At 46.2% G+C, this 15,185-nt stretch overlaps 1 protein-coding gene across 2 annotated transcripts in view; it reads left to right on the top strand.

The window, feature by feature from the left end:
• Nucleotides 1-15,185, top strand: part of LOC143276649 (centaurin-gamma-1A-like) — an 80,173-nt gene that overhangs the window by 14,399 nt on the left and 50,589 nt on the right. For both annotated transcript variants that reach the window (XM_076581271.1, XM_076581270.1), the window contains exons 3-6: nt 3,166-3,253; nt 10,212-10,297; nt 12,837-12,978; nt 14,460-14,594. In XM_076581271.1, coding sequence (XP_076437386.1) covers nt 3,166-3,253; nt 10,212-10,297; nt 12,837-12,978; nt 14,460-14,594 — 451 coding nt within the window. The remainder of the gene's footprint in view (nt 1-3,165; nt 3,254-10,211; nt 10,298-12,836; nt 12,979-14,459; nt 14,595-15,185) is intronic.

The following is a 15,185-nucleotide window of genomic DNA, read 5'->3' as shown; positions in this document are numbered from 1 at the left end:
GGGATTGTGGGAAGGTTGTTGATGGTGTGTGGTGTTGAGGGAATTGTGGGAAGGTTGTTGATGTTGTGTGGTGTTGAGGGAATTGTGGGAAGGTTGTTGATGTTGTGTGGTGTTGAGGGAATTGTGGGAAGGTTGTTGATGTTGTGTGGTGTTGAGGGGATTGTGGGAAGGTTGTTGATGTTGTGTGGTGTTGAGGGAATTGTGGGAAGGTTGTTGATGTTGTGTGGTGTTGAGGGACTTGTGGGTAGGTTGTTGATGTTGTGTGGTGTTGTGGGACTTGTGGGAAGGTTGTTGATGTTGTGTAGTGTTGAGGGAATTGTCGGAAGGTTGTGAATGTTGTGTAGTGTTGAGGGAATTGTAGGAAGGTTGTGTATGTTGTGTGGTGTTGAGGGAATTGTGGGAAGGTTGTTGATGGTGTGTGGTGTTGAGGGAATTGTAGGAAGGATGTTGATGGTGTGTGGTGTTGAGGGAATTGTGGGAAGGTTATGAATGTTGTGTAGTGTTCAGGAAATTGTAGGAAGGTTGTTGATGATGTGTGGTGTTGAGGGAATTGTGGGAAGGTTGTTGATGTTGTGTAGTGTTGAGGGACTTGTGGGTAGGTTGTTGATGTTGTGTGGTGTTGAGGGACTTTTGGGTAGTTTGTTGATGTTGTGTGGTGTTGTGGGACTTGTGGGAAGGTTGTTGATGTTGTGTGGTGTTGAGGGAATTGTGGGAAGGTTGTGAATGTTGTGTGGTGTTGAGGGAATTGTGGGAAGGTTGTGAATGTTGTGTGGTGTTGAGGGAATTGTGGGAAGGTTGTTGATGTTGTGTGGTGTTGAGGGACTTGTGGGTAGTTTGTTGATGTTGTGTGGTGTTGAGGGAATTGTGGGAAGGTTGTGAATGTTGTGTGGTGTTGAGGGAATTGTGGGAAGGTTGTGAATGTTGTGTGGTGTTGAGGGAATTGTGGGAAGGTTGTGAATGGTGTGTGGTGTTGAGGGAATCGTGGGAAGGTTGTGAATGTTGTGTGGTGTTGAGGGAATCGTGGGAAGGTTGTGAATTTTGTGTGGTGTTGAGGGGGTTGTGGGAAGGTTATTGATGGTGTGTAGTGTTGAGGGGATTGTGGGAAGGTTGTTGATGGTGTGTGGTGTTGAGGGAATTGTGGGAAGGTTGTGAATGTTGTGTGGTGTTGAGGGAATTGTGGGAAGGTTGTGAATGTTGTGTGGTGTTGAGGGAATTGTAGGAAGGTTGTGAATGTTGTGTAGTGTTGAGGGGGTTGTGGGAAGGTTGTGAATGTTGTGTGGTGTTGAGGGGGTTGTGGGAAGGTTGTTGATGGTGTGTGGTGTTGAGGGGGTTGTGGGAAGGTTGTGAATGTTGTGTAGTGTTGAGGGGGTTGTGGGAAGGTTGTGAATGTTGTGTGGTGTTGAGGGGGTTGTGGGAAGGTTGTTGATGTTGTGTAGTGTTGAGGGAATTGTGGGAAGGTTGTGAATGTTGTGTGGTGTTGAGGGGGTTGTGGGAAGGTTATTGATGTTGTGTAGTGTTGAGGGGGTTGTGGGAAGGTTGTGAATGTTGTGTGGTGTTGAGGGAATTGTGGGAAGGTTGTGAATGTTGTGTGGTGTTGAGGGAATTGTGGGAAGGTTGTGAATGTTGTGTGGTGTTGAGGGAATTGTAGGAAGGTTGTGTATGTTGTGTGGTGTTGAGGGGGTTGTGGGAAGGTTGTGAATGTTGTGTGGTGTTGAGGGAATTGTGGGAAGGTTGTTGATGGTGTGTGGTGTTGAGGGGGTTGTGGGAAGGTTGTGAATGGTGTGTGGTGTTGAGGGAATCGTGGGAAGGTTGTGAATGGTGTGTGGTGTTGAGGGGGTTGTGGGAAGGTTGTGAATGGTGTGTGGTGTTGAGGGGGTTGTGGGAAGGTTGTGAATGTTGTGTGGTGTTGAGGGAATTGTAGGAAGGTTGTTGATGGTGTGTGGTGTTGAGGGGATTGTAGGAAGGTTGTTGATGGTGTGTGGTGTTGAGGGACTTGTGGGAAGGTTGTTGATGGTGTGTGGTGTTGAGGGAATTGTAGGAAGGATGTTGATGGTGTGTGGTGTTGAGGGAATTGTGGGAAGGTTGTTGATGGTGTTTGGTGTTGAGGGAATTGTAGGAAGGATGTTGATGGTGTGTGGTGTTGAGGGAATTGTGGGAAGGTTGTTGATGGTGTTTGGTGTTGAGGGAATTGTAGGAAGGATGTTGATGGTGTGTGGTGTTGAGGGAATTGTTGGAAGGTTGTTGATGGTGTGTGTTGTTGAGGGACTTGTGGGAAGGTTGTTGATGGTGTGTGGTGTTGAGGGAATTGTGGGAAGGTTGTTGATGTTGTGTGGTGTTGAGGGAATTGTGGGAAGGTTGTTGATGTTGTGTGGTGTTGAGGGGATTGTAGGAAGGTTGTTGATGGTGTGTGGTGTTGAGGGAATTGTGGGAAGGTTGTTGATGTTGTGTGGTGTTGAGGGAATTGTGGGAAGGTTGTGAATGTTGTGTGGTGTTGAGGGAATTGTGGGAAGGTTGTGAATGTTGTGTGGTGTTGAGGGAATCGTGGGAAGGTTGTGAATGGTGTGTGGTGTTGAGGGAATCGTGGGAAGGTTGTGAATGGTGTGTGGTGTTGAGGGAATCGTGGGAAGGTTGTGAATGGTGTGTGGTGTTGAGGGAATCGTGGGAAGGTTGTGAATGGTGTGTGGTGTTGAGGGAATCGTGGGAAGGTTGTGAATGGTGTGCTGTGTTGAGGGAATCGTGGGAAGGTTGTGAATGGTGTGCTGTGTTGAGGGAATCGTGGGAAGGTTGTGAATGGTGTGCGGTGTTGAGGGAATCGTGGGAAGGTTGTGAATGGTGTGCGGTGTTGAGGGAATCGTGGGAAGGTTGTGAATGGTGTGCGGTGTTGAGGGAATCGTGGGAAGGTTGTGAATGGTGTGTGGTGTTGAGGGAATCGTGGGAAGGTTGTGAATGGTGTGCGGTGTTGAGGGAATCGTGGGAAGGTTGTGAATGGTGTGTGGTGTTGAGGGAATCGTGGGAAGGTTGTGAATGGTGTGCTGTGTTGAGGGAATCGTGGGAAGGTTGTGAATGGTGTGTGGTGTTGAGGGAATCGTGGGAAGGTTGTGAATGGTGTGTGGTGTTGAGGGAATCGTGGGAAGGTTGTGAATGGTGTGTGGTGTTGGTGTGCAGGGAATTTTGGGAAGCACTCAGAGCGGCAAGTCGGCCTTGGTTCATCGCTACCTGACTGGGTCTTACATGCAGGAAGAGTCACCGGAAGGTGTGTAGGGGTGTGTGTGGGGGTGTGTGTGTGGGGGTGGGGGGATTTGGAGGGGGGGACTGTGTGTGTGTGTGTGTGTGATTACATGCACATGTGTTTGAATATATATATATAGATATAGATAGATATTTTCGATTCAGAACCAGATTTGGCGTCCAGTTATTGTGGGTGTGTGTGGGGGTGTGTGTGGGGGTGGGGGTGGGGGGATTTGGAGGGGGGGACTGTGTGTGTGTGTGTGTGTGATTACATGCACATGTGTTTGAATATATATATAGATATAGATAGATATTTTCGATTCAGAACCAGATTTGGCGTCCAGTTATTGTGACACTTGTGATGAAAAAAAATTAATTTAATGATACTTGAACTGGTTGAAGTTTTAGTTTATTGTACAGGTTTGTTTATTCACTGAATACCAACACAAAATACCATTTTGATGTGATCATGATATCTGTAAAGGTTTTTATTCAACACTTAAAAGTTATTGACATGAATGATTCACGCTGTGACACAGGTGATAGTGGTGGTCAGTGTTTTATAGACTGTGGACAACTTTCACACTGTGACACAGGTGATAGTGGTGGTCAGTGTTTTATACACTGTGGACAACTTTCACACTGTGACGAAGGTGATAGTGGTGGTCAGTGTTTTATAGACTGTGGACAACTTTCACACTGTGACACAGGTGATAGTGGTGGTCAGTGTTTTATACACTGTGGACAACTTTCACACTGTGACAAAGGTGATAGTGGTGGTCAGTGTTTTATACACTGTGGACAACTTTCACACTGTGACAAAGGTGATAGTGGTGGTCAGTGTTTTATAGACTGTGGACAACTTTCACACTGTGACAAAGGTGATAGTGGTGGTCAGTGTTTTATAGACTGTGGACAACTTTCACACTGTGACAAAGGTGATAGTGGTGGTCAGTGTTTTATACACTGTGGACAACTTTCACACTGTGACAAAGGTGATAGTGGTGGTCAGTGTTTTATACACTGTGGACAACTTTCACACTGTGACGAAGGTGATTGTGGTGGTCAGTGTTTTATAGACTGTGGACAACTTTCACACTGTGACGAAGGTGATAGTGGTGGTCAGTGTTTTATAGACTGTGGACAACTTTCACACTGTGACGAAGGTGATAGTGGTCAGTGTTTTATACAGTGTGGACAACTTTCACACTGTGACAAAGGTGATAGTGGTGGTCAGTGTTTTATACACTGTGGACAACTTTCACACTGTGACAAAGGTGATAGTGGTGGTCAGTGTTTTATACAGTGTGGACAACTTTCACACTGTGACAAAGGTGATAGTGGTGGTCAGTGTTTTATACAGTGTGGACAACTTTCACACTGTGACAAAGGTGATAGTGGTGGTCAGTGTTTTATAGACTGTGGACAACTTTCACACTGTGACGAAGGTGATAGTGTTGGTCAGTGTTTTATACAGTGTGGACAACTTTCACACTGTGACGAAGGTGATAGTGGTGGTCAGTATTTTATACACTGTGGACAACTTTCACACTGTGACACAGGTGATAGTGGTGGTCAGTGTTTTATACACTGTGGACAACTTTCACACTGTGACAAAGGTGATAGTGGTCAGTGTTTTATAGACTGTGGACAACTTTCACACTGTGACACAGGTGATAGTGGTGGTCAGTGTTTTATACACTGTGGACAACTTTCACACTGTGACAAAGGTGATAGTGGTCAGTGTTTTATAGACTGTGGACAACTTTCACACTGTGATGAAGGTGATAGTGGTGGTCAGTGTTTTATACAGTGTGGACAACTTTCACACTGTGACGAAGGTGATAGTGGTGGTCAGTGTTTTATACAGTGTGGACAACTTTCACACTGTGACACAGGTGATAGTGGTGGTCAGTGTTTTATACACTGTGGACAACTTTCACACTGTGACACAGGTGATAGTGGTGGTCAGTGTTTTATACAGTGTGGACAACTTTCACACTGTGACTCAGGTGATAGTGGTGGTCAGTGTTTTATACACTGTGGACAACTTTCACACTGTGACTCAGGTGATAGTGGTGGTCAGTGTTTTATACAGTGTGGACAACTTTCACACTGTGACACAGGTGATAGTGGTGGTCAGTGTTTTATACAGTGTGGACAACTTTCACACTGTGACACAGGTGATAGTGGTGGTCAGTGTTTTATACACTGTGGACAACTTTCACACTGTGACAAAGGTGATAGTGGTGGTCAGTGTTTTATACAGTGTGGACAACTTTCACACTGTGACACAGGTGATAGTGGTGGTCAGTGTTTTATACAGTGTGGACAACTTTCACACCGTGACACAGGTGATAGTGGTGGTCAGTGTTTTATACAGTGTGGACAACTTTCACACTGTGACAAAGATGATAGTGGTGGTCAGTGTTTTATACAGTGTGGACAACTTTCACACTGTGACAAAGATGATAGTGGTGGTCAGTGTTTTATACAGTATGGACAACTTTCACACTGTGACACAGGTGATAGTGGTGGTCAGTGTTTTATACAGTGTGGACAACTTTCACACTGTGACACAGGTGATAGTGGTGGTCAGTGTTTTATACAGTGAGGACAACTTTCACACTGTGACGAAGGTGATAGTGGTGGTCAGTGTTTTATACACTGTGGACAACTTTCACACTGTGACGAAGGTGATAGTGGTGGTCAGTGTTTTATACACTGTGGACAACTTTCACACTGTGACAAAGATGATAGTGGTGGTCAGTGTTTTATACACTGTGGACAACTTTCACACTGTGACGAAGGTGATAGTGGTGGTCAGTGTTTTATACAGTGTGGACAACTTTCACACTGTGACACAGGTGATAGTGGTGGTCAGTGTTTTATACACTGTGGACAACTTTCACACTGTGACAAAGGTGATAGTGGTGGTCAGTGTTTTATAGACTGTGGACAACTTTCACACTGTGACACAGGTGATAGTGGTGGTCAGTGTTTTACACACTGTGGACAACTTTCACACTGTGACGAAGGTCATAGTGGTGGTCAGTGTTTTATACACTGTGGACAACTTTCATACTGTGACACAGGTGATAGTGGTGGTCAGTGTTTTATACAGTGTGGACAACTTTCACACTGTGACACAGGTGATAGTGGTGGTCAGTGTTTTATACAGTGTGGACAACTTTCACACTGTGACGAAGGTGATAGTGGTGGTCAGTGTTTTATACAGTGTGGACAACTTTCACACTGTGACAAAGGTGATAGTGGTGGTCAGTGTTTTATACAGTGTGGACAACTTTCACACTGTGACAAAGGTGATAGTGGTGGTCAGTGTTTTATACACTGTGGACAACTTTCACACTTTGACACAGGTGATAGTGGTGGTCAGTGTTTTACACACTGTGGACAACTTTCACACTGTGACGAAGGTGATAGTGGTGGTCAGTGTTTTATACACTGTGGACAACTTTCACACTGTGACAAAGGTGATAGTGGTGGTCAGTGTTTTATACAGTGTGGACAACTTTCACACTGTGACGAAGGTGATAGTGGTGGTCAGTGTTTTATACAGTGTGGACAACTTTCACACTGTGACACAGGTGATAGTGGTGGTCAGTGTTTTATACAGTGTGGACAACTTTCACACTGTGACGAAGGTGATAGTGGTGGTCAGTGTTTTATACACTGTGGACAACTTTCACACTGTGACACAGGTGATAGTGGTGGTCAGTGTTTTATACACTGTGGACAACTTTCACACTGTGACACAGGTGATAGTGGTGGTCAGTGTTTTATACACTGTGGACAACTTTCACACTGTGACACAGGTGATAGTGGTGGTCAGTGTTTTATACAGTGTGGACAACTTTCACACTGTGACAAAGGTGATAGTGGTGGTCAGTGTTTTATACAGTGTGGACAACTTTCACACTGTGACACAGGTGATAGTGGTGGTCAGTGTTTTATACACTGTGGACAACTTTCACACTGTGACACAGGTGATAGTGGTGGTCAGTGTTTTATACAGTGTGGACAACTTTCACACTGTGACTCAGGTGATAGTGGTGGTCAGTGTTTTATACACTGTGGACAACTTTCACACTGTGACTCAGGTGATAGTGGTGGTCAGTGTTTTATACAGTGTGGACAACTTTCACACTGTGACACAGGTGATAGTGGTGGTCAGTGTTTTATACAGTGTGGACAACTTTCACACTGTGACACAGGTGATAGTGGTGGTCAGTGTTTTATACACTGTGGACAACTTTCACACTGTGACAAAGGTGATAGTGGTGGTCAGTGTTTTATACAGTGTGGACAACTTTCACACTGTGACACAGGTGATAGTGGTGGTCAGTGTTTTATACAGTGTGGACAACTTTCACACCGTGACACAGGTGATAGTGGTGGTCAGTGTTTTATACAGTGTGGACAACTTTCACACTGTGACAAAGATGATAGTGGTGGTCAGTGTTTTATACAGTGTGGACAACTTTCACACTGTGACAAAGATGATAGTGGTGGTCAGTGTTTTATACAGTATGGACAACTTTCACACTGTGACACAGGTGATAGTGGTGGTCAGTGTTTTATACAGTGTGGACAACTTTCACACTGTGACACAGGTGATAGTGGTGGTCAGTGTTTTATACAGTGAGGACAACTTTCACACTGTGACGAAGGTGATAGTGGTGGTCAGTGTTTTATACACTGTGGACAACTTTCACACTGTGACGAAGGTGATAGTGGTGGTCAGTGTTTTATACACTGTGGACAACTTTCACACTGTGACAAAGATGATAGTGGTGGTCAGTGTTTTATACACTGTGGACAACTTTCACACTGTGACGAAGGTGATAGTGGTGGTCAGTGTTTTATACAGTGTGGACAACTTTCACACTGTGACACAGGTGATAGTGGTGGTCAGTGTTTTATACACTGTGGACAACTTTCACACTGTGACAAAGGTGATAGTGGTGGTCAGTGTTTTATAGACTGTGGACAACTTTCACACTGTGACACAGGTGATAGTGGTGGTCAGTGTTTTACACACTGTGGACAACTTTCACACTGTGACGAAGGTCATAGTGGTGGTCAGTGTTTTATACACTGTGGACAACTTTCATACTGTGACACAGGTGATAGTGGTGGTCAGTGTTTTATACAGTGTGGACAACTTTCACACTGTGACACAGGTGATAGTGGTGGTCAGTGTTTTATACAGTGTGGACAACTTTCACACTGTGACGAAGGTGATAGTGGTGGTCAGTGTTTTATACAGTGTGGACAACTTTCACACTGTGACAAAGGTGATAGTGGTGGTCAGTGTTTTATACAGTGTGGACAACTTTCACACTGTGACAAAGGTGATAGTGGTGGTCAGTGTTTTATACACTGTGGACAACTTTCACACTTTGACACAGGTGATAGTGGTGGTCAGTGTTTTACACACTGTGGACAACTTTCACACTGTGACGAAGGTGATAGTGGTGGTCAGTGTTTTATACACTGTGGACAACTTTCACACTGTGACAAAGGTGATAGTGGTGGTCAGTGTTTTATACAGTGTGGACAACTTTCACACTGTGACGAAGGTGATAGTGGTGGTCAGTGTTTTATACAGTGTGGACAACTTTCACACTGTGACACAGGTGATAGTGGTGGTCAGTGTTTTATACAGTGTGGACAACTTTCACACTGTGACAAAGATGATAGTGGTGGTCAGTGTTTTATACACTGTGGACAACTTTCACACTGTGACACAGGTGATAGTGGTGGTCAGTGTTTTATACAGTGTGGACAACTTTCACACTGTGACGAAGGTGATAGTGGTGGTCAGTGTTTTATACACTGTGGACAACTTTCACACTGTGACACAGGTGATAGTGGTGGTCAGTGTTTTATACACTGTGGACAACTTTCACACTGTGACACAGGTGATAGTGGTGGTCAGTGTTTTATACACTGTGGACAACTTTCACACTGTGACACAGGTGATAGTGGTGGTCAGTGTTTTATACAGTGTGGACAACTTTCACACTGTGACAAAGGTGATAGTGGTGGTCAGTGTTTTATACACTGTGGACAACTTTCACACTGTGACAAAGGTGATAGTGGTGGTCAGTGTTTTATACAGTGTGGACAACTTTCACACTTTGACACAGGTGATAGTGGTGGTCAGTATTTTATACACTGTGGACAACTTTCACACTTTGACACAGGTGATAGTGGTGGTCAGTGTTTTACACACTGTGGACAACTTTCACACTGTGACGAAGGTGATAGTGGTGGTCAGTGTTTTACACACTGTGGACAACTTTCACACTGTGACGAAGGTGATAGTGGTGGTCAGTGTTTTATACACTGTGGACAACTTTCACACTGTGACGAAGGTGATAGTGGTGGTCAGTGTTTTACACACTGTGGACAACTTTCACACCTCGCTCACTCCCCTTCTTCCTCCATGTATCAAGCAAACAACGATCACCATGTCCTTACGATTATGTTACCCAGTTGAAGGATTGATCTGTTTGAATCTACTCTGTTGTACTCGGGTGGTTTATTGTTGAATAATATTTCAGCCATTCTCATTATCCAGTCTGGTCTTAATGTATTTAAAAAGGAGTCCTGAAAGAATTTGCAAACATGATATCTTAAACTTTCCCACTCGCTTACTGTCTGTCTGTCTGTGTGCCAGTCTTTCTGTCTGTCTGTGTCTGTTCTTTCTTTCTTTCTCTTCCTTCTTTCTATCTCTTTCTGCTCTCTTGGTGATTTTTGTTGATATAACTTGAAATTGATATACATATGTAATGTTATGCTTTTGTATTGTATGTTAGTTATATTTTCCCTGTTCATGAAAACGGGATGAAAACAAGCCAGTAATGCTTGGTTTTCTTTTTTCTCTGAGTAGAAAAGAAAGAAAAAAAAAGCAGCAAATGTTGTTATTCTGTTGTCTCACTCTCTTGTGCTTTCAGGCGGCCGATTCAAAAAGGAAGTGATCATAGATGGACAGAGTTACCTTCTCCTAGTAAGAGACGAAGGGGGATCCCCTGAGATGCAGGTGAGAGGTTGTGGTGTGACCTAGTTGTGTGGGAACCAGTCTGTCTGTTGGTGACCTAGTTGTGTGGGAACCAGTCTGTCTGTTGGTGACCTAGTTGTGTGGGAACCAGTCTGTTGGTGACCTAGTTGTGTGGGAACCAGTCTGTCTGTTGGTGACCTAGTTGTGTGGGAACCAGTCTGTTGGTGACCTAGTTGTGTGGTGATGGTGTGTGGTGATGGTGTGTGGTGATGGTGTGTGGTGATGGTGATGGTGTGTGGTGATGGTGATGGTGTGTGGTGATGGTGTGTGGTGATGGTGATGGTGTGTGGTGATGGTGTGTGGTGATGGTGTGTGGTGATGGTGATGGTGTGTGGTGATGTTGATGGTGTGTGGTGATGGTGTGTGGTGATGGTGATGGTGTGTGGTGATGTTGATGGTGTGTGGTGATGGTGTGTGGTGATGGTGATGGTGTGTGGTGATGTTGATGGTGTGTGGTGATGGTGTGTGGTGATGGTGATGGTGTGTGGTGATGGTGTGTGGTGATGGTGATGGTGTGTGGTGATGGTGATGGTGTGTGGTGATGGTGTGTGGTGATGGTGTGTGTTGATGGTGATGGTGTGTGGTGATGGTGTGTGGTGATGGTGTGTGGTGATGGTGAGTGTTGATGGTGATGGTGTGTGGTGATGGTGTGTGTTGATGGTGATGGTGTGTGGTGATGGTGAGTGTTGATGGTGTGTGTTGATGGTGATGGTGTGTGGTGATGGTGTGTGTTGATGGTGTGTGTTGATGGTGATGGTGTGTGGTGATGGTGTGTGTTGATGGTGTGTGTTGATGGTGATGGTGTGTGGTGATGGTGAGTGTTGATGGTGTGTGTTGATGGTGATGGTGTGTGGTGATGGTGTGTGTTGATGGTGTGTGTTGATGGTGTGTGGTGATGGTGTGTGTTGATGGTGTGTGGTGATGGTGTGTGTTGATGGTGTGTGTTGATGGTGTGTGTTGATGGTGTGTGTTGATGGTGTGTGGTGATGGTGTGTGTTGATGGTGTGTGTTGATGGTGTGTGGTGATGGTGAGTGTTGATGGTGTGTGTTGATGGTGATGGTGTGTGGTGATGGTGTGTGTTGATGGTGTGTGGTGATGGTGTGTGGTGATGGTGTGTGTTGATGGTGTGTGTTGATGGTGTGTGGTGATGGTGTGTGTTGATGGTGTGTGTTGATGGTGATGGTGTGTGGTGATGGTGAGTGTTGATGGTGTGTGTTGATGGTGATGGTGTGTGGTGATGGTGTGTGTTGATGGTGTGTGGTGATGGTGTGTGGTGATGGTGTGTGTTGATGGTGTGTGTTGATGGTGTGTGGTGATGGTGAGTGTTGATGGTGTGTGTTGATGGTGATGGTGTGTGGTGATGGTGTGTGTTGATGGTGTGTGTTGATGGTGTGTGTTGATGGTGTGTGGTGATGGTGTGTGGTGATGGTGTGTGTTGATGGTGATGGTGTGTGGTGATGGTGTGTGGTGATGGTGTGTGGTGATGGTGATGGTGTGTGTTGATGGTGTGTGGTGATGGTGATGGTGTGTGGTGATGGTGTGTGGTGATGGTGATGGTGTGTGGTGATGGTGGGTGTGATGGTGTGTGGTGTGTGGTGATGGTGTGTGGTGATGGTGATGGTGTGTGTTGATGGTGATGGTGTGTGTTGATGGTGATGGTGTGTGTTGATGGTGTGTGGTGATGGTGTGTGTTGATGGTGTGTGGTGATGGTGATGGTGTGTGTTGATGGTGTGTGGTGATGGTGATGGTGTGTGGTGATGGTGATGGTGTGTGGTGATGGTGTGTGGTGATGGTGTGTGGTGATGGTGATGGTGTGTGGTGATGGTGATGGTGTGTGGTGATGGTGTGTGGTGATGGTGTGTGGTGATGGTGTGTGGTGATGGTGATGGTGTGTGGTGATGGTGTGTGTTGATGGTGATGGTGTGTGTTGATGGTGTGTGTTGATGGTGATGGTGTGTGGTGATGGTGATGGTGTGTGTTGATGGTGTGTGTTGATGGTGATGGTGTGTGGTGATGGTGTGTGGTGATGGTGTGTGTTGATGGTGATGGTGTGTGGTGATGGTGTGTGTTGATGGTGATGGTGTGTGGTGATGGTGATGGTGTGTGGTGATGGTGATGGTGTGTGGTGATGGTGATGGTGTGTGGTGATGGTGTGTGGTGATGGTGTGTGGTGATGGTGTGTGGTGATGGTGATGGTGTGTGGTGATGGTGTGTGGTGATGGTGAGTGGTGATGGTGTGTGGTGATGGTGTGTGGTGATGGTGAGTGGTGTGTGGTGATGGTGAGTGGTGATGGTGAGTGGTGATGGTGTGTGGTGATGTCGATGGTGTGTGGTGAGTGGTGATGGTGTGTGGTGATGTCGATGGTGTGTGGTGATGGTGATGGTGTGTGGTGATGATGTGTGGTGTGTGGTGATGGTGATGGTGTGTGGTGATGATGTGTGGTGTGTGGTGATGGTGATGGTGTGTGGTGATGGTGATGGTGTGTGGTGATGGTGTGTGGTGTGTGTTGATGTTCCAGTTCTCCCACTGGGTGGACGCGGTGATCTTTGTGTTCAGCCTGGAGAACGAGATCAGCTTTCAGGCTGTGTACAGTCACTTTGCCAGACTGGCCCAGTACAGAGACACCAAAGAAATCCCCCTCATCCTTGTGGGCACTCAGGGTGAGTGTGTGGTGGGGGGGGGGGAGTGAGGTGTGTGTGTGGGGAGTGGGGTGAAGGGTATGGGTCTGTGTTTGTGTGTGTGTGTGTGTGTGTGTGTGTGTGTGTGTGTGAGTGATGTTCGTGATGATTACAGATAACGGATTACAGAATACTTAATTATCTCAACAAGAGAAATTCATTTCTGGTGTAAAACACATACACAATACATGGAAACCACAGTCATTCAACATGTATACATAAAAGACATAAAATGTTTAGACGGCAACCCATGCGTACAATAAATAATCAGGGCATGAAATAGCATACTAACCGTAGACATAAGACATAAAAAGATTATAATAACAATGCTATTCAATTCAATTCAAGTGATGAGTGTTGAGTGATATGAGTGATGAGAGGTGTGTGGTGAGTGGTGAGTGATGTGTGTGATGAGTGGTGTGTGATGAGTGGTGAGTGATGTGTGTGATGAGTGGTGTGTGATGAGTGGTGAGTGATGTGTGTGATGAGTGGTGAGTGATGTGTGTGATGAGTGGTGTGTGATGAGTGGTGAGTGATGTGTGTGATGAGTGGTGTGTGATGAGTGCTGAGTGATATGAGTGATGAGAGGTGTGTGATGAGTGGTGAGTGATGTGAGTGATGAGAGGTGTGTGATGAGTGATGAGAGGTGTGTGATGAGTGATGAGAGGTGTGTGATGAGTGATATGAGTGATGAGAGGTGTGTGATGAGTGATGAGTGATATGAGTGATGAGAGGTGAGAGATGAGTGATATGAGTGATGAGAGGTGTGTGATGTGTGATGAGTGATGAGTGATATGAGTGATGAGAAGTGAGTGCTGAGTGATATGAGTGATGAGAGGTGTGTGATGAGTGATGAGTGATATGAGGTGTGTGATGAGTGCTGAGTGATATGAGTGATGAGAGGTGTGTGATGTGTGATGAGTGATGAGTGCTGAGTGATATGAGTGATGAGAGGTGTGTGATGTGTGATGAGTGCTGAGTGATATGAGTGATGAGAGGTGTGTGATGAGTGATGAGTGCTGAGTGATATGAGTGCTGAGTGATATGAGTGATGAGAGGTGTGTGATGAGTGCTGAGTGATATGAGTGATGAGAGGTGTGTGATGAGTGCTGAGTGATATGAGTGATGAGAGGTGTGTGATGAGTGATGAGTGCTGAGTGATATGAGTGATGAGAGGTGTGTGATGAGTGATGAGTGATATGAGTGATGAGAGGTGTGTGATGAGTGCTGAGTGATATGAGGTGTGTGATGAGTGCTGAGTGATATGAGGTGTGTGATGAGTGATGAGTGGTGAGTGATAAGTGATATGAGTGATGAGAGGTGTGTGATGAGTGATGAGTGATATGAGGTGTGTAATGTGTGATGAGTGATGAGTGCTGAGTGATATGAGTGATGAGAGGTGTGTGATGAGTGATATGAGTGGTGAGTGATAAGTGATATGAGTGATGAGAGGTGTGTGACAGACGCCATCAGTGAGAACAACCCGCGGGTGATTGACGACACCAGAGCCAGGCAGCTGGCCAATGATCTGAAGCGATGTTCTTACTACGAGACCTGTGCCACCTACGGGCTCAACGTGGAGAGAGTCTTTCAGGATGGTAGGCTGCTGGGGGTCAGGGGTGGTGAGAGGGGGTGTGGGGGAGGGGGGGGGGGGGGGGCTAGGGGAGGTGAGTACATGGGGGTGTCTGTGTGTGTGTGGGGGGAGGGAAGTGGGGTCTGTGTGTGTGTGTGTGGGGGGGGGGGTTTGTGTGTGTGTGTGTGGGGGGGGATGTATGGATGGGGGGGTTGTGTGAGTGTGGGGTCTGTGTATGTGGGGGCCGGGGAAGGGGTGTGGGGGGGGGGGGTAGGGGGTGGGGGGGGGGAGTGAAGCGGGCTGAGGGTGGATGTGTGTTGTTGGGGTGAGTAGGTGGGGGGTCTGTGTGTATGTGTGTGGGTGGGTGTGTGGGTGTTTGTCACTTTGTGTGGGTGGGGTGGAGGGTGCCTGTGAGTGTGTGTGTGTGTGTGTGGTCTCTGTGTGGGTGTGGATGTGTTTGTCACTTTGTGTGTTGTGTGTGTGTGTGTGTGTGGGGAAGTGTCTGTGTGTTTTGGGGGTGCAGGGGTGGTTGTCTATGTGGGTGTGTGGTTGTTTGTCACTTTGTGTGTGTGTGTGGAGGGGGAGGGGAGGGTTTGTCTGTGAGTTTGTGTGTGTG

The sequence above is a fragment of the Babylonia areolata genome, chromosome 32 (genome assembly GCF_041734735.1).
Source record: "Babylonia areolata isolate BAREFJ2019XMU chromosome 32, ASM4173473v1, whole genome shotgun sequence".
Lineage (NCBI taxonomy): Eukaryota > Metazoa > Mollusca > Gastropoda > Neogastropoda > Buccinidae > Babylonia > Babylonia areolata.
This window is presented reverse-complemented; position numbering and strand designations above follow the sequence as displayed.